Below are 19,106 nucleotides of genomic sequence, written 5' to 3' on the forward strand. Positions count from 1 at the left end.
ACAGGACTTAGTGCTGATGCTCAAATAAAAATGAAGGGGGAAAATTGGGAACTGACCATGTCCAATAAGCTCCACCGATTCTTCGGGGTGTCTAATAAGGGCAAGAAAGAAACAGAATAGTCACCTATCACTGCTAGATCAAGGAGAAAGTACCATTAATAAATGTGATCAGAATTAATAACCAAAGTTATACTAATATTATAACCATATAACAATTACAGCACAGAAACAGGGCATCTCGGTCCTTCTAGTCCGTGCCGAACACTTATTCTCCCCTAGTCCCATCTACCTGCACTCAGACCATAACCCCCCATTCCTTTCCCGTCCATATACCTATCAAATATTAATATATTAATAATATATTAATTAATAATAATTATATATTAATTATTAAATAATATATTAATTGAGAAAACTCCAGATAAGACTAATTTACTTACTTTCACTCAGAGCCATAGAGCCGTACAGCACGGAAACAGGCCCTTCAGCCCACCTTGTCTATGCCAACTAAGTTGACATATTGGGTTAGACACAAAAAGCTGGAGTAACTCAGGCAGAATCTCTGGAGAAAACGAATGGGTGATGTTTCGGTTCGAGACCCTTCTTTTGACAGAGTCAGTGGGGAGGGAACTGATGGATATGAAAAGGTAATTATAACAAATTAATGATAGATATGCAAAAAAACAGGTAAAAGCCAGCAAGGATGATCAAGAAAAGGTGGAGCCCACAATGGTTCATTGTTGGCTGTGGGGGACATGATAATGAATAATTAATTCATCGTTGAAAACATTAGCGACGCAATGGTGCTGGTTTCCGACGGGCACGGTGACGGACGCACCACATATTCCTGTCCTCCATGCAGCTGGCAATGAATAATAGGTGTGAAACTCAGCAGGATGACAATAAAACAAGGGTGGGGAGGGACAGAGAGAGAGAGGGGATGCAAGGGTTACTTGAAGTTAGAGAAATCAATATTCATACCGCAGGGGCCCAAGCGAATAAAGTTAATTTGCACAATCAACAAACGCACAGTCGGCATATTTTGCCTTTGTTTACAAAAACTAGTGCAAAGTCCAAAGTGCGGTCCACATGCTGGGAGTACTGGAGCAAGCTCAGGTATTTACACGTCAGTGGAAATGGCTTTCTTGGGAGACTGCAGATACCTCAGGATCTCAGATCTCGGATCGACCAGCCCTTGTTACGACACGATTCCCATCCTCTGGCTGGCTACTTGCTCGCCTGTCACGGCATGCAGTACACCGCGGAGCCCAGCACGTGCTACTCTTTGGCAAAATACTCCTCCGATATGCCGTGCTGGTGGGTAAATACCCAGGGTCAGGGGGTAAATACCCAGGGTCAAGGGGGTAAATACCCAGGGTCAAGGGGGTAAATACCCAGGGTCAGGGGGTAAATACCCAGGGTCAAGGGGGTAAATACCCAGGGCCAAGGGGGTAAATACCCAGGGTCAGGGGGTAAATACCCAGGGTCAAGGGGGTAAATACCCAGGGTCAAGGGGGTAAATACCCAGGGTCAAGGGGGTAAATACCCAGGTCAGGGGGGTAAATACCCAGGGTCAGGGGGTAAAATACCCAGGGTCAGGGTGGTAAATACCCAGGGTCAGGGGGTAAATACCCAGGTCAGGGGGGTAAATACCCAGGGTCAAGGGGGTAAATACCCAGGGTCAAGGGGGTAAATACCCAGGTCAGCGGGGTAAATACCCAGGGTCAAGGGGGTAAATACCCAGGGTCAAGGGGGTAAATACCCAGGGTCAGGGGGTAAAATACCCAGGGTCAGGGGGGTAAATACCCAGGGTCAGGGGGTAAATACCCAGGGTCAGCGGGGTAAATACCCAGGGTCAAGGGGGTAAATACCCAGGGTCAGGGGGGTAAATACCCAGGTCAGGGGGGTAAATACCCAGGGTCAGGGGGTAAAATACCCAGGGTCAGGGGGGTAAATACCCAGGGTCAAGGGGGTAAATACCCAGGGTCAAGGGGGTAAATACCCAGGGTCAAGGGGTAAATACCCAGGGTCAAGGGGGTAAATACCCAGGGTCAAGGGGGTAAATACCCAGGGTCAAGGGGGTAAATACCCAGGGTCAAGGGGGTAAATACCCAGGGTCAAGGGGGTAAATACCCAGGTCAGCGGGGTAAATACCCTGGGTCAGGGAGTTAGATATCCAGGGTCAGGGGGTAAATACCCAGGATCTATGGGTAAATACCCAGGGTCAGGGAGGTAAATACAAGGACCCTTGTGCTGTAAATGTACTTCAGTGTTGGAAAGCATTTAATTCCACACCACTGATATCCCTGACCTTGACACCAGTGATCACCCCGAGGAATTACTCAGATGTATTGGCCAAGTTGCAGTGAATGCATGCCAGAAGGAGGTACAGGTCTCCCACTGAACCATTGCATTGCTCTTGAAGACTCCTAAACAGTGAAGCAGCAACTGTGATCTCCATGTATTTGGATGCACTGTGGACTGCAATTTTGTCTGATTGTGGCTATTTTGGACTACCGTTATTGGTTTATTGATCATAATATATTTATACATGCATTATTGCATATATGTGTCTGTTGAGCAGCAGCAAATAAGAACATCAATTATAGATAGGGTGAATGCATGCAGTCTTTTACCCAGACAAGGGCAATCAAGAACTAGCTTGGGCGAGTTGGGTTGAAAGGCATTACCCCTGCTGCATGACTCCTTGTCTATTATTGACCCATTGTCAATATATATGACAAATCAACACTCTTGACTCTTACTTGAATGGCATCATCCTGGAATTTCAAACTTGAAGTTCAACAGTAGAAGATACAGAGTTATAGAGTCATACAACGCAGAAACAGGCCCTTCAGACCAACTCCTCCAAGATGACCAAATCCCCCATCACATATGCCCACGTTTACCCCAGATCCTTTCCAATCCAGATCCGTCTATTTTATTGATAGATTTATTTTTCCCACTCGTCCCCATTCTTCTGCCTCCTCCCCGTAAACTTGGAGACTTAGTAATCAATCAATCAGCATTTTAAAATAGACCCTCTCGACCTCTGCCTTATCAATAGCCACTGACTTGGCCTCCACTGCCGTCCGTGGCTATGAACTTCACAGATCCACTGCCCTCTAGCCAAAGACGTTCCTTCTCTACTCCTTTCTAAAGGAACGTCATTTTATTCCGAGGCTGTGCCTTCTGGTCCTCGACTCGCCCACTAGTGGAAACATCCTCTCCACATCCATACTATCCATTGATTTTACGTGTAAGTCCAACCATTTTTAACTGAGCCAAGTGCATACCTTGAAGATTTCCTCTGCAAGACGTATATTTTGTAGAGGACAATGGCCAGTGCTATAGTGGTAGCAATGATCAGAAATGCCAGGAATCCAATTAATGCTTTGTCATTGTCTGTAATGTAAAATTCTACTATCAGTGACAGCAATGGAATATTTAATATATACTACACCAAGTGGGACCCGTCTCCTCAATGTGCGGTTGCGGAGGGGGGGGGGGGGGGAGGGGGTGGCCTGCTGCGTCACACACACACTAACCACCCCACACACCCACACACACACACTAACCACCCCCCACACACACACTAACCACCCCCCACACACACATTAACCACCCCACACACACACTAACCACCCCCCACACACAAACTAACCACCCCCTTTGATATTATATTAATATTATTCATTCGCTCATTTTACCCCATCCCCGCCCTATCCACTCATACATAGCCCCCAACTCACAGGCACATCTAGAGAGGGAGAGGGAGGGGTGTAGAGAGAGAGGGGGCAGAGACACAGAGAGAGGGGCAGAGATACAGAGAGAGGAGGAGAGACAGAGAGAGACAGAGACAGAGACAGAGACAGAGACAGAGACAGAGACAGAGACAGAGACAGAGACAGAGACAGAGAGAGAGAGAGAGAGAGAGAGAGAGAGAGAGAGAGAGAGAGAGAGAGAGAGAGAGAGAGAGAGAGAGAGAGAGAGAGAGAGAGAGAGAGAGAGAGAGAGAGAGAGAGAGAGAGAGAGAGAGAGAGAGAGAGAGAGAGAGAGAGAGATAGATATCTCTATCTCGCTCTCTCTATCTCCTACTCTCGCTCTCGTCTCTCGCGCTCGCTTCTCTCTCTCTCATTTTCTCTCGCTCTCTCTCTCTCTCTCTTCCTCTCTCCCCCTTCTTTTTTCCTCTTCTCTTTTTCCCTCCTCTTTTCCCTCCGCTTTTTTTTTCCCCTCTTTTGTCTCCTCCTTTTTTTTTCCCCTTTTCCCTCGTCTTCCCCGTTTTTTGTTCTCTCTTTTTCTCTCCCTCGGTTTCGGAGCGGTTCGGCCTTTGCCAGTGGGGTGATCATGAAGGTGTACCCCGTCTCATTGGAAGTGCGGAGCGCAGACGGTAGGGCCCGACTCCGTCTCCGGGCTTTGTGGAGGGAGGTTGACTGAGTGTGGGCCCAATCAGGGCTGCAATCACTGCAGATTCCCCGCTTAATCTCGGCGCTAAAGTGTGGCATTTCACCAGAATATAACAAACGTTTGAAATTGCAGAAGTAGGCCGTTTGGTCCTTGTGACCAAAGCTGCAATATTGTTTTAATTCCTATCTACACATTAACCTATTCATGAATCGAGCAGCGATGGACATTTGAAAAGTAACATTGATGGAAGATAAAATTAAGGCAAAGTGTGTAAGTGAGATGAAGAAATAATATATTTAAATGTGTTTACATAGATTAAATTGTACTTTTTAACCTCCGCACCGCTTTGATGTGACACCCAAGGAGGCACACGAATTTTCTGGAAAGATGAGCCGAGAGGCTCACGGGAGTCGGAGGGTGACATCACTCGCAGTGCGTGGAACACAGCGAAAAACCGGGGAGGGAGGGAGGTGACGTCACTCGTGAGTGGGAGAGGAGGAAGGGGAGGGGAGGAAGGGAGAGAGAGGGGGGAGAGAGAGTGGGAAGAGGGGGAAGTGGGGGGGGAAAGAAGGGGGGAGGTGGGGAGGGGAAAGAAGGGGGGCAAGAAGGGGAAGAGGGGGCAGAGTAGGGGAGAGAGTGGGGGGAGAAAGAAGGGGAAGAGGGGGGAGAGGAGGAAGGGAGCGGACAGCGGGGTGCGCTTCAACCAAAGGAATTCAGCAGCTTCAATCTGGAGCCCGGGTGGGGGGTTGGGGGGATTAGAGGGGTCGGACTGTGACGTCAATTTTCATTGAAACAGTAATGACAAAAAAATGCTGTCTTTGAAGTTAAATGTTAAATGTTAGACCTACAACGAAGTCTTTAAAGCAACATTAATACATTAAAAATTTCGAATTTAAAGCATAAAAAAGAGAAATTCAATCCGAGTTTTATCTTTAAAGATGTGGAAGTCAGAAGCTAGAAGCTTTGTTCACATTTGGCTCGCAAAGTGGGAATGACCGTTGCGAATGTTCTGGAAAGATGAGCCGGGAGGCTCGTGGGAATCAGGGGATGACGTAATTATTTTAACATTTTGAACATTTTGATGAATAACTCAAGAGCTAAAGCTGGAAATTTTCAGGTAAGCTGATTTTTGACTTCACCGGATAAATCTCTACTGGAACATGTATTAATGTTACCGTCAGAGCGTCGTTTTTTCGAGCAGTATGATTATACACACACACATACGTGTACACACCCACACACCCACATCCAAGATCAGAGTTTTTATAGTTATAATAAGATACGAAAGATAAGATAAAACGTGTTTGCCTGGTAACTTTAATTGCATACAGCAATTTTGCTAGAATTTTCATAGCAAAAGGATTTGAGTATAGGAGCAGGGAGATTCTACTGCAGTTTTACAGGGTCTTGGTGAGACCACACCTGGAGTATTGCGTACAGTTTTGGTCTCCTAATCTGAGAAAATACATTCTTGCCATAGAGGGAGTGCAGAGAAGGTTCACCAGACTGATTCCTGGGATGTCAGGACTTTCACTGGATAGACTCGGCTTGTACTCGCTAGAATTTAGAAGACTGAGGGGGGATCTTATAGAAACTTACAGAATTCTTAAGGGGTTGGACAGGCTAGATGCAGGAAGATTGGTCCCGATGTTGGGGAAGTCCAGAACAAGGGGTCACAGTTTAAGGATAAGGGGGAAATCTTTGAGGACCGAGATGAAAAAAACATTTTTCACACAGAGAGTGGTGAATCTCTGGAATTATCTGCCACAGATGGTAGTTTAGGCCAGTTCATTGGCTATATTTAAGAGGGAGTTAGATGTGGCCCTTGTGGCTAAAGGGATCAGGGGGTATGGAGAGAAGGCAGGTACAGGGTACTGAGATGGATGATCAGCCATGATCATACTCAAAGGGCCGAATAGCCTACTCCTGCACCTATTTTCTATGTTTCTATGTTTCTTACAAGATTCATTTGTGATAAGTTATGGATAACTTAGATAGTGCGGCACTGCGGTAGAGTTGCTGCCTTACAGCGCCAGAGACCTGGGGTTGATCCTGCCAACGGGTGCAGAGTTTGTACATTCTCCCCATTACCGCGTGGGTTTTCTCAGAGAACTTTGGTTTCCTCCCAAAATCCGAAGACGTACAGGTTTGTAGTTTCGGAAAATTGTCCCAAGTATGTATGATAGAACTAGTGCACGGGTTATTGCTGGTCGGTGTGGAGTCAGTGGGCCGAAGGACCTGTTTCCACACTGTGTCACTGGAGAAAAAACTAAACTTTTGTGGAGAACATGGATAGATGACGTTTCACAGAGTGCTGGAGTAACTCAGCGGGTTAGGCAGCATCTGTGGAGAACATGGATAAGTGACGTTTCACAGTGTGCTGGAGTAACTCAGTGGGTCAGGCAGCATCTCTGGAGAATATGGATAGGTGACGTTTCGGGACGGGACCCTTCAGGCTGTGATAGTGATGTACTTACATGAAGTTGTAATCTCTTTGATTTCAATTGAGGTGTTGCAAAAACTATTGCCAATAATCAACTGGAAAAGGAAAAACAGTTGTGTTAGTAAAATCTGACTATCCCACTCAAAAACTCTACCCCATCCGCATGTGAACTGAAATAAGTCTTCCCAACAACAAATTTCTGTTACCTGTGCCTTGTATGGGGTTAGATAGTTCAGGTTTTTGAATGTGAAATTACAACGTGTATGATTGATTGGAGGAATATCACTGGCTATGCTCGCCCAGTACCAAATACCAGGTCCGTTGTATTGGGGCCAAGTTAGATCGTCACATATAAATTCAATCTTATTGTGGTCCCTCAAGGTAGGCTCTATTACATCTTTAAGTTTCTTTGGACCTGTTAGAAAAAGGAGAATGTCAAAACCACAAACCAAGCAAGAAAATCCACACTTTTCTATTACTTTTAAATAAATATCTCATTGTTTAGTAGAGTTTAGTTTAGCGATATATTGCAGAAACAAGCCTTATTTATAGTTTCAAACAATCTTTTTTTAATTTTATATTTTTTATTTTATTTTTATTAGAAGTACAGTAAATTACAGTAATACACATCAGATATATCTTATTACATTTGTTGTACCACTTCGTTTTTCGAGCTTTAAAAAAGGTAGAAATAAAAGAAGTAAGGAAAGTGAGCAAGAATCGTGAAGGTGCAGGAAAGTGTTGGGAAAAGAGAGCCCCTTAGGGAAGAAGTTAGAGAAGGAAGTAAAGAAAGGAAATAAGACCCTAGAAAGAAAAGAAAAAAAAAGGAAAAACAAACCCTCTATTGTAACACAAAACTTGCAAAAAAGGATATACCAACCGTGTTTAAATTTTTATTTTTATTTTATACCCCCCGTTACCAGATCCTGGTACCATTTATATTTTAAATTACTATTGCACCTTATGCTTGTAATAGTTCCATAAATGCAGACCATGTCTTTTGGAAGTGGTCTGCTTTGCCTGCTAGGAGGAGTCTCATCTCTTCCAGGTGTAGTGTTTCGAACATGTTTGAAATCCACATTTTTATTGTTGGTATTGGAGCATTTTTCCAAAATTTGAGTATAAGCTTTTTTCCCATTATTAGCCCGTAATTAAGTAAGTTCTTTTGAAATACGTTTAGTTCGGGGTTACCTTCCGATATTCCAAAAATGATCCATTCTGCTTTTGGTACAAGTTTTATTTTAAATAATTTTGTGAAGATTTCAAATATTTCGTTCCAGAATTTTTGGATTTTTATACAAAAAACAAAAGTAGCTTCTTGTGACGGACATTTATCACAAATGGGTGAGACATTTGGGAAAAGTTTATTTATTTTAGTTTTTGAATAATGTAATGTTTTATATTGAATTAGAGTATGTCGTACGTTGATCGAGCATTTATGCACATATAGTAAGTGTTTATCCCAGCTCTCTTTTGAAATTTTTATAGCTAGTTCTTGTTCCCAGTCTCTTCTAATACCATCGGTTGTAGGTATTTCTATATTTAAAATAATGTTGTATAAGTATGATATTAGATTTGCTGATTCAGCCTTTGTCTTCATGGCTTCATCCAATAAGTCTGGGGGCATGTTATGATAGTCTTTTGTGTATTTTTTGATAGTCACGGATTTGAAGATATTTAAAATATTGATTATTTTTTAAATTATATTTCAGTTGTAATTGTTGAAATGATAATAATTTTCCTAATTCATACAAGTCTCCTAGCATTTTGATTCCCATTCTTTCCCATTGTGTAAATGATTTATCTATAATTGAAGGTTTAAACGACGGGTTATTGACTATTGGCATTAAAAGAGATAGATTTCTTAATTTTAGATTCTGTTTTATTTGTTTCCAAGTTCTAATTGTGCTATGTATCATTGGATTTTTATTATCATTTTTGTTATTCAGATTCATTGGTGAGAGGAGAGTCGCTCCTGTATTACACGGAGAGCAGTCCTCTCTCTCCATTACAATCCAGTCCACCTGCTGGGCAGAATTGTCCAGCAGGTGAATCATATTTTTAATATTTACTGCCCAATTATAGTACATAAAGTTAGGGAGCGCTAGACCACCCATCTCTTTTGGTTTACTAAGGTGTGCTCTTTGTATTCTGTGGGATTTGTAATCCCATATAAACTTTGTAATGTCTGAGTCTAGTTTTTTGAAAAACTTTTTTGGAAGATATATTGGAATTGATTGAAATAAATATAGGATTTGTGGTTAAAAGATCATTTTTATAGCATTTATTCGACCTATTAAAGACATCGGGAGCGTTTTCCAGAATTTGATTTGATTATTTCGTTTCTTAAGTAAGGGGCTATAATTGGCATTAAACATAGCGTGATAGTTTCTAGTGATTTCAATTCCTAAATATTTAAATTTTTCTGTGGCTATTTTAAAGGGGAATTTCAAGAGATATGTTGAGTCTTTCGGTTTTATCGACATAATGTCACTTTTGTTCCAGTTTATTCTGTATCCTGAGAAAGATCCAAAGTCCTCAATTAGATTTAATATGTTTGGTATACTGATTTGGGGTTTTGTGATATACAGTAATACATCGTCTGCATATAAGGATTTTTTGTTATTTGAATATTTTGTATTATAACCGTAAATATCCGGGTGTGTTCTAATTTTTTCAGCTAAAGGTTCAATTACCAGAGCGAATAACAGCGGTGATAATGAACATCCTTGTCTATTGCCCCTTGATAATTGGAATTTCGTAGATAGTATATTATTAGTTAATATTCTAGCCGTGGGTTTGTTATATAATAATTTTTATCCATGCGATGAAGTTCTCTCCCATTTGAAATTTTTGCAATACTTTAATCATATAAATCAAACAATCTAAATTAATTGATATTTTAAAAATGTTCTGTCAAAATGTCCTGTCCCTCATCATGTAGCTATACAATGTGAATTTATTGATTGTATTCATGTATTGTCTTTCTGCTGACTGGATGACACCAAGCAAAAACTTGTCACTCTACTTCGGTACACATGACATTAAACTAAGCTGAACTAAACAAAATCATTTTCTAGGTGTGAAAAAGGCTGTGTAACAATTGATAAAGGAGTACAAGTTGAACACAGTTGTTGTGTTTGACCCTTTGAAGCAGTGACAGTTTTACAATTGAACAGAACAGAAGTTTGGAGACAAGAGACAGAGAGTCCCTCCCTGTGCAGTGCAGTACTACATTGTACAAACACCTGTAAGTTCACAGGACATAGAACATAGGGACAGGCCCTTCAGACCACCACGTACGTTTTATTTTAGTTTAGATATAAAGTGCGGAAACAGGCCCTTTTGCCCATGCCGCATCCCCGCATATTAACATTACCCTGCACATACTAAGGACAATTTACATTTATCCCAAGTCAATTTATACACACCTGCATATCTTTGGAGTGTAGGAGGAAACCGAATATCTCGGAGAAAACCCACGCAGGTCACGGGGAGAACGTGCAAACTCCGTACAGACAGTACCCGTTGTCGGGATGGCACTCGGGTCTCTGGCGCTGCATTCAATGTAAGGCAGCAACTCTACCACTGCGCCACCGCGCCACCGTTTTCTCCGGGTGCTCCGGTTTCCTCCCACATCCCACAGACGTTCAGGTTTGTAGGTTAATTGGCTTCTGTACATTGTCCCCAGTGTGTAGGATAGAACTAGTGTACGGGTGATCACTGGCCGGCTGAAGGGCCTGTTTCCCCGCTGTATATCCAAAATAAAATAAACTAATTTAAACTAAACTAAGCTGAACCCAACTGATAGCTGAGAACTGGGGTGAACTCATCAGAGACCAGCATCTATTAGAAGGAGTGCATCTCAATTTGTTTTCCGTGAACACCCTTCATTTCAGAACAACGCAACAAACTCGGGTGGCACGGTGGCACAGCGGTGGAGCTACAGCCTTACAGCGCCAGAGACAAGGGTTCGATACTGATTACGGGTGCGGTGCTTGTCTGTACGAAGTTTGTACATTCTCCCTGTGACCACATGGGTTTTCTCTGCGTGCTCTGGTTTCCTCCCACGCTCCAAAGACATACAGGTTTGTATGTTTAATGGGCTTGGATTAAATGTAAAAAAAAAACAATTGCCCATGGTGTGTAGGGTAGTAATAATATTCGGGGATCACTGGTCGGTACGGCCTCGGTGAGTCGAAGGGCCTGTTTCCGCGTTTAACTAAACTAAACTCAGGTTCTGGGAGCAGAATTAGGCCATTCAGCCCCTCAGGTCTACTCCATCATTCAATCATAGAAACATAGAAAATAGGTGCAGGAGTAGGCCATTCGGCCCTTCGAGCCTGTACCGCCATTCAATATGATCATGGCTGATCATCCAACTCAGTATCCTGTACCTGCCTTCTCTCCATACCCCCTGATCCCTTTAGCCACAAGGGCCACATCTAACTTCCTCTTAAATATAGCCAATAAACTGGCCTCAACTACCTTCTGTGGCAGAGAATTCCTGAGATTCACCACTCTCTGTGTGAAAAATGTTTTTCTCATCTTGGTCCTAAAAGATTTCCCCCTTATCCTTAAACTGTGACCCATTGTTCTGGACTTCCCCAACATCAGGAACAATCTTCCTGCATCGAGCCTGTCCAACCCCTTAAGAATTTTGTATGTTTCTATAAGATCCCCCCTCAATCTTCTAAATTCTAGCGAGTACAAGCCGAGTCTATCCAGTCTTCATATGACAGTCCTGACATCCCAAGAATCAGTCTGGTGAACCTCTGTACTCTCTTTATAGCAAGAATGTTCTTCCTCAGATTAGGAGACCAAAACTGTACGCAATACTCCAGGTGTGGTCTCACCAAGACCATGTACAACTGCAGTAGAACCTCCCTGCTCCTATACTCATGGCTGAGCTATCTCTTCCTCTCAACCCCATTCCCCTGCCCCCACTCCATAAGCCCTGACAGCCGCATTAATCAAGAATCAATGTATCTCTGCCTTAAAAATACTCTATGACAGCATCCACAGCCGTCTGTGACAGTGATTCCACAGATTCACTACCGTCAGACTAAAGAAATTCCTCCTCATCTCCTTTCTAAAGGTACATCCTTTTCTTGTGAGGCTGTGCCCTCTGATCCTAGACTCTCCCACTAGTGAAAATATCCTCTCCACATCCATTCTGTCAAAAGGCCCTGAAAAGGGAAGGCCTCAGAATTAAAGGACGTTCCTTTAGGGAGATGAAGAGGAATTTCTTTAGTCAGAGGATGGTGAATCTGTGGAACTCTTTGCCACAGAAGGCTGTGGCAAGTCAATGGATATTTTTAAGGCAGAGATAGATAGATTTTACTTCGGAGCCACGTGAGTACGCATTGCGTACGACTGGCAGGGTGGACGCGATTCTCCTGCCAGCAGTCAGACCTGAAGGTAAGTTTTTTAAACATTTTCCAGGTTTTATCTTCCTGCAGGAACCTCTACTTAGAGGTCCTGTAAAGCCCAGGGCGAGGTCCAGAGGACCAAGTCAAGGGAATACTGGTCACGACCTTGGGCATACCCGAAAACATCGGGGATACCCCCCCCGACATATAGCCGCTTTAAAGACCGCGGAATGCGGTAGCGGGCGGCGGTGAATTTGCCTCTCGGGCCGCTGGCGTTGGAGCCAGCGGCTTCATACTGGTGCCAGTGGCACCTATACAGCGTGGATACCACCCGACAATGTATATTGCGGTAATCCCTTTCACAGGGACCGCGGGGATATCCCTGCTGCAGGAACCGCGGGGATACCCAGCGCGGCGGGTGGGGGGGGGAGGGGAAGGCCCGACTGCTAGGGAACCCCGGCTGCATACAAGGACCTCGAGACCAAGCTCGAAGGGGGGTGGAGCGTTGCCCCTGCAGCAGAAGGTTTAAAACAGGACCTGCAGGTAAATTCTTTACTCCCAGGTTGTTTAGTTCTATTTCTGTGAGGATGTGTTACAGGAAAGGAACCATGGACTAAGTCCAAATGGAGACTGACTGCGGAGGACCGCGGGAGTGCGGGCAGTCAGCAGCGGTTGGCTACACCTGGATTGCTAATCGATCATCAGTCTCCGACCTAGCACCTGCACAGTCGGAATCGACACCTCAGACTGATGGGAAGGCCAAGCAAAGTCGGACAGGCCCGAAGACTCGAACAAGTCGGGCTGTGAAGATTCACCGCTGGCAGGAGCACTGTGATCGCATATCCCGCATGGAGCAGTTGATGGAGCAGATGCTCCAATGTGACATGCTCCGGTATATGGAGTCTAGTCACCATGGGGTCCTAGGATGCCCAAGGCAGCACCTTATTGAGGGCTGCATAATGCATCTCCCTCAACAGAGGGGAGCATTAGGAGTCACTTCTGGGCTGACTCTGAAGACAGGGGTTTGGCTGAAGATACCACAAGTGTGCAGGGGGTGCAGGAATAACACAACCAGCAGCAGGAGCTCGATGAGGGTCATCGGGCTCAGGAAGGCCACATCATCACACAAGACTTCACATCTCCGGCGGCAACACCCCTACGCACCCACCAGCAAACCACGATGCACTGAAGCTGGTGAAAGCTTGAAGGCCATACAACCAGAACAAAGGTCTTTTTTAGGCCAGAGCCCAGAACGGCCTTCCTGGAAGATGCGCCAACCCCGTACTTGAGCCCCTCTACCTCCCAGTGCAAAATCATGCACACATGGTTGAGGCAGCTCCTAGGTCGGGTTGCATAAGTCCTCCCATTTGGATAAAGGTATGGAGCCACATCGATGATGTCTCTTGTCACGGATACGTTGGTAATACTCAAACTGATTGAATATTTACACTGGTTTGGGATAACATAAGATTAGTTTATACTGCACAACAGGTATGGTTGGAGTTGCCTTTCAAGGCAGGTTCACAATATGGGATGTGGACTGATCATTGTCAACAGCCTAAACCTGCATGTGCAATATAGACATTTCTGAATAACTTCCATGTGATCATTTCCTCTCACGGGGTTGAAGATATTTGAAATTTAACTGGATGAGGCAATGATACACTCAGTAGCGTTGCAAAATGGGCTAACTTCGATTTCCAGATTATTTACTAAATCACTACAATCAGTGCTTCGACTGCACAGAGCTAACAAATAAGTGGCATGGCCAATCTGGATGATATTGAACATACTGTATTTTACTAAATTAGCCTTATCAGCCACATAGCTATATTTAAGAAATTGAGGTTCTCACCCGTCCAGTTAAATTCAAATTAAGTTGATACCAACTGAAACTATTGATTATTAGGATACAATCAAACCATTTATTTGTCTGGGATCAGCTCTGAGACAAAAGATTAGACCTCTGCTATTCTCAGCTGAAACTAACAAAGTCACAATGATGGACGAACAGTATTCAGCGTTGCTCCACTAAAAACCTCTCATCTGTAAATCTTCAGTCATTTCCAAACTGATGCTATTGCCCAAAGATGGGAAATCTACTAATACCATCTCTAGTTACGGAGGCAGATGGGATTAGCATGAGTTATCAAGTGGTCAGTCGTGGTATCAACTGCCAATGGACACCAGGTGCATTCTGTGCATTAAAGGGCGTCTGGATAGGCATAACCTGCATGCACAAGTCCAACGTGGTACACTTTGGTGGTGGTATATGTTAATCACAAAGGTAGAATCATATCAAAGTATCAGGTGATAGTTTTACATAACCGCATTTAACACTGGTGTATTATCATGCAAAATCAATGACGATACAGAATGAATGTGTGATCACAAAGTATTTAATAACATTGTGGATCGATGGAGCACTAACGATTGAGATGCTTGCATCCAGGCTCAATCAACAGTTGCAAAAAATACGAGGCATATTAGTGGCGAAGGGTGCATTCTCGCTACACAGGGAGGAATGTTCTTTATGTCTTCTTCCATTTGGCCTCAATAGACGGGTCTTGCAAAATTGAGCAAGACTCCCGCTTCCGGGTTTCATAGTCCCTGCCTGGGTTATATACCCATGATTCCCGCTGATGTGGGGAATGAGCATAAAACCTTACATGGTTATATCCGGATAAAAATGATGCTGGTTCAGTTGTGATGTTGAAACCATCCTCTGCATGATATAATCAATTCATAGACTTACAGACTCTGAGAGACCGCTTCCTGCGGCTCGTGTTGTCTAACCATAAGTATTAGGAGTGCCCACTGCAGATTGCAGGGATAGCACCAAATAGCAGCAAACCGAATAGGAGATGGGAAGTATTGTTTATTCGTCTTTACGTTTAACTCGGCACGGATGAATGACACATTGAAATTCAGTTTTATGGGATTATAACATTGTTAAAATTCCATTTACTGTGCCTGAAGTACCTCCTCATCATTTGGCTGCGGAGAATACAAACCTCTCTGTCCGGTCTCACCCTCTGACGTCTAGATTATGAAGGGTATCGTCAACTAAAAACCTCCTAGGCCTAGGGCGCAGAGATATGGGTTGTTAACATTGTGCTACGTTACTTCGCCGATAGGCACCAGCAACATCCCTGTCCTTGGTCTAACTTACGTACTAGTGGTTATGCCATGGCATTGAGTACAGCGCTACGGGTCCAGTCATTGCCACACTGGATAGAATGATCATATCTGTGGGCTATAATAACATGTTTTGTTTATGATTAGTCAAGCAGAGTAGACAGGGACACAGCCCAAACTAGATGTTGCAAATCCCATGGACCTTGGGTTGCGTGTGATCACGCATCTACACCAGTATGGCAAGGTCCCTAAGAGCCTCATAGACTCTGACTAGCAATATTGTTAGTTACATTAAACCTCATTAGAAGGAACACTACGAACCTTCTCCAGAGGGTTAAATTGGTCTGGCATATACAGGAGTGTACATTGAAATTGAGTCTCACTCTACCAGGACCGCTATACTTCAGCAATAGGGTTATGGACCTAGCGGCTGCAGGATGGTCAAACTATTAATCTGTACAAATATTCAGAGTAAACCCATTGCCAGATCGGGGGTATTTGCCAACTCTAGGTATGGTTCATACTTCCTCCAGGTTGAGGGAGGTTATGATTCCCACAATTGTTCATTATTAGCATCAACATGTCTATATCAGTGTCATATCTGAATGCAATATTAATGTTCACTCATCATTGGCCCACTGATGCAGTGTATGACGCCTGGACTCGTTTCCACGGCATGAAATCACAGAGCTTTAAAATCTTCACGTAGTCACTCACGTGACTCCGAAGTAAAATAGTAAGATTAAACGAGAACTTACCAGTTTGAAGTTTGATCTTTATTTTATGAGGAGTAACGTTGAGGGATTACGTGCCCTCCACGCCCACCCTCGATCATAAAGTTCAAGTTCGAGAGGAATTTCCCGGATTTTTTTCCCGAATTGGACCTGGGTTTTTATCCGTTTTTTTGCCTCCCCCAGGAGATCACGAGGTTTTTGGGGTGGAGAGGGGTGATAGCGGTATAAAGGGGAGGGTAGTGTCTTGTGTTCTGTGTCTTGTGTCTACTGTTTGTGGGTAAGTGTGTCTGTTTAGTGTTCAGCCATGAGCGAATGGCGGTGCGAGCTCGACGGACCTGGTGGTCTACTCTCGCACCTACTTTCTATGTTTCTATGTTTCTATGGTATCCTATTTCTCTAATCTTACTATGTTCAGTTCATTTACTGTTATCTGTGATTTCACACCGCTGCTTTGAAGAATGACACGCATGCGTCCTGGTGGTTCTTCACGTAATCCCTCAACATTACTCCTCATAAAATAAAGATCAAACTTCAAACTGGTAAGTTCTCGTTTAATCTTACTATTCTTGATTAGTACGGGTGTCAGGGGTTATGGGGAGAAGGCAGGAGAATGGGTTTAAAGGAGAGTTAGATCAGCCATGATTGAATTAGACAGAGTCATAGAGTTATACAATGGAAACAGGCCCTTCGGTCCAACTCATCCACACCAGCCAACAATATCCCAGCTACAATGGTTCCACTTGCCTGCATTTGGTCCATATCCCTCTAAACCTGACCTATCCATTTACCTGTCTAACTGTTTCTTAAACGATGGGATAGTCCCAGCCTCAAATACCTCCTGTGGCAGCTTGTTCCATATACCCATCACCCTTTGTGTTAAAAAGTTTCTCCTTGGATTCCTATTGAATCTTTTCCCCTTCACTTTAAACCCATGTCCACTGGTCCTCGATTCCCCTACTCTGGGCCAAAGGCTCTGTGCATCTACCCGATCTATTCCTCTCATGATTTTGTACACCTCTATAAGATCGCCCCTCATCCTCCTGCGCTCCATGGAATAGAGACCCAGCCTACTCAACCTCTCCCTGTAGCTCACACCCTCTAGTTCTGGCAACATTCTCGTAAATCCGATGGGCCGAATGGCCTAATTCTGCTCCCATCACTTGTGCAAATATAAACTTATGCACAATAAAACACTCTTGATTCTTGATGTTTGAGGGGAATAAGAAGTTGTGCTAATAACTGAGTTGCAATATTGATGCAGAGAAACAAATTCCTGTTGTTATTGGAATACTTACACCCTTCTTTAGTTTGACGGGTGATGGAGGCTTCCGCACTTGGTTGATTAGATCCATTGCAGGCAATGTTGACAGCTCTAACATGAACTGTATAATTTTTGAATGGTTCCAGATTAGTAAAGTTATGTGAGCTTTTGTTGTAGTCGGTTTTAGACCACTTCACTTTTCCTGACCCTGTAAAAAGAAAATGGAAAATGTCTTTGAATCACATTTACAAAACCTTAATATTGTTAAATATCATTTCTGGAGTGCTGTGACTTCACTTGCATCCAGGACCTTGGTGAACATGTGCCAGTGAAGTCACCGGCAGCCCTTGCTGGTGCATGGCGTTCAGAGAGAAATCCAGCATCCCATTAGGACATAGAACAGTACTGCAGCCACAGCATGCTGCAGAGGCTGGTCTACACCAAAGATAGACACAAAGTGCTGGAGTAACTCAGCAAGCACAAAGTGCTAGTGTAATTCTGCTGTTACTCCAGCGCTTTGTGTCTATCATAGTACAGCACAGGAACAGGGCCTCCAGCTCAAAATGTCCGTGCCAAACATGGTGCCAATTTAAACCCATAGGAAGGAACTGCAGATGCTGGTTTGAACCGAAGATAGACACAAAAAGCTGTAGTTACTCAGCGGGTCAGACAGCATCTCTAGAGACAAGGAATAGGTGACATTTTGCATCTGAAGAAGGACCTCGACCTGAAATGTCACCTCTGAAGACTGGAGGGTGGCAAATGTTTCAAGAAGGGCTGCAGGGAAAATGTTGGGAACTATAGGCCGGTGAGCTTAAAATTTGTAGTTAGAATGTTACTAGAGACTATTCCGAGGGATAGGATATATAGGCATTTAAACAGACAGGGGTTGATTAGGGACAGTCAGCATGGGTTTGTACGTGGGAGTTCGTGTCTCACAAATTAGATTTTTTTAAGACGTGAGCAAAAAGGTTGATGAGGGCAGAGCTGTAGATGTTGTGTACATGGACTTCAGCAAAATATTCAACAAGGTGTCACATGGTAGGCTGCTCTGAAGATCGCATGGGATCCAAGGATAGATAGCTGAATGGATAGCAAATTGGCTCCATGGAAGGAAGCAGAGGGTGATGGTGGAAGGTTGCTCCAACGGCACAGAGGCTCGACCAGCCCGACCCGGGGCCTTATTGTCCGGCACAAGGGAGCTGACATTCCCCCGATGCAGGAGCTGATCGACTTGATGCGGGGGGCCCAAACGCCGCTGGCTACGGGAGTCAAGATAGTCCCGTCAACGGAGGGCTCGAGGCCCTCGACTGCAGGAGAGCTAAGGGAAGAGATTTGAACTTGTTTTCATCTTCCATCACAGTGAGGAATGTGGAGGAGTCACTGTGATGGATATTTATGTTAAAATTTGTTTTGTGTGTTCCGTTGCTTTTCATTTGTATGACGGACTTGGCAAATGAAATTCCTTGTATGTTGTAAAACATACTTGGTCAATAAAGTATTATTGTGATTGTTATTGGATACCAATGCAGGAACTGCTGTGACAAATTCTGAGCTGACACAACCCATAATAAGACACAGAGTGCTGGAGTAACTCAGCGGGTCAGGCAGCATCTCTGGAGAACATGGAGAGGTGACGTTTCCAGTCAGAATCTCTCTTCAGACTGAAAGTGGAGGTGGAGGGTGGGGTGGGGGGTAAACTTTGGTATAAACCAGCATTTGGAGTTCCTTCCTACCCAATCTAAAAATAA

At 43.9% G+C, this 19,106-nt stretch overlaps 1 protein-coding gene and 1 long non-coding RNA gene across 2 annotated transcripts in view; both read right to left on the minus strand.

The window, feature by feature from the left end:
* ptprc (protein tyrosine phosphatase receptor type C) overlaps nt 1-19,106 on the minus strand; it is a 56,980-nt gene that overhangs the window by 37,752 nt on the left and 122 nt on the right. Inside the window, exons 2-6 of the mRNA XM_033027891.1 lie at nt 17,390-17,563; nt 7,057-7,265; nt 6,885-6,945; nt 3,297-3,405; nt 57-91 (exon numbers count right to left, since the gene is read on the minus strand). Coding sequence (XP_032883782.1) covers nt 57-91; nt 3,297-3,405; nt 6,885-6,945; nt 7,057-7,265; nt 17,390-17,563 — 588 coding nt within the window. The remainder of the gene's footprint in view (nt 1-56; nt 92-3,296; nt 3,406-6,884; nt 6,946-7,056; nt 7,266-17,389; nt 17,564-19,106) is intronic.
* On the minus strand, nt 595-3,052 carry LOC116977455. The gene is made up of 3 exons (XR_004413223.1): nt 3,042-3,052; nt 2,751-2,753; nt 595-630 (listed from the first exon to the last, which is right to left on the minus strand). It is a non-coding gene; the product is annotated as an uncharacterized LOC116977455 (long non-coding RNA).

The sequence above is a fragment of the Amblyraja radiata genome, chromosome 10 (assembly GCF_010909765.2).
Source record: "Amblyraja radiata isolate CabotCenter1 chromosome 10, sAmbRad1.1.pri, whole genome shotgun sequence".
In the NCBI taxonomy this organism is placed as follows: domain Eukaryota; kingdom Metazoa; phylum Chordata; class Chondrichthyes; order Rajiformes; family Rajidae; genus Amblyraja; species Amblyraja radiata.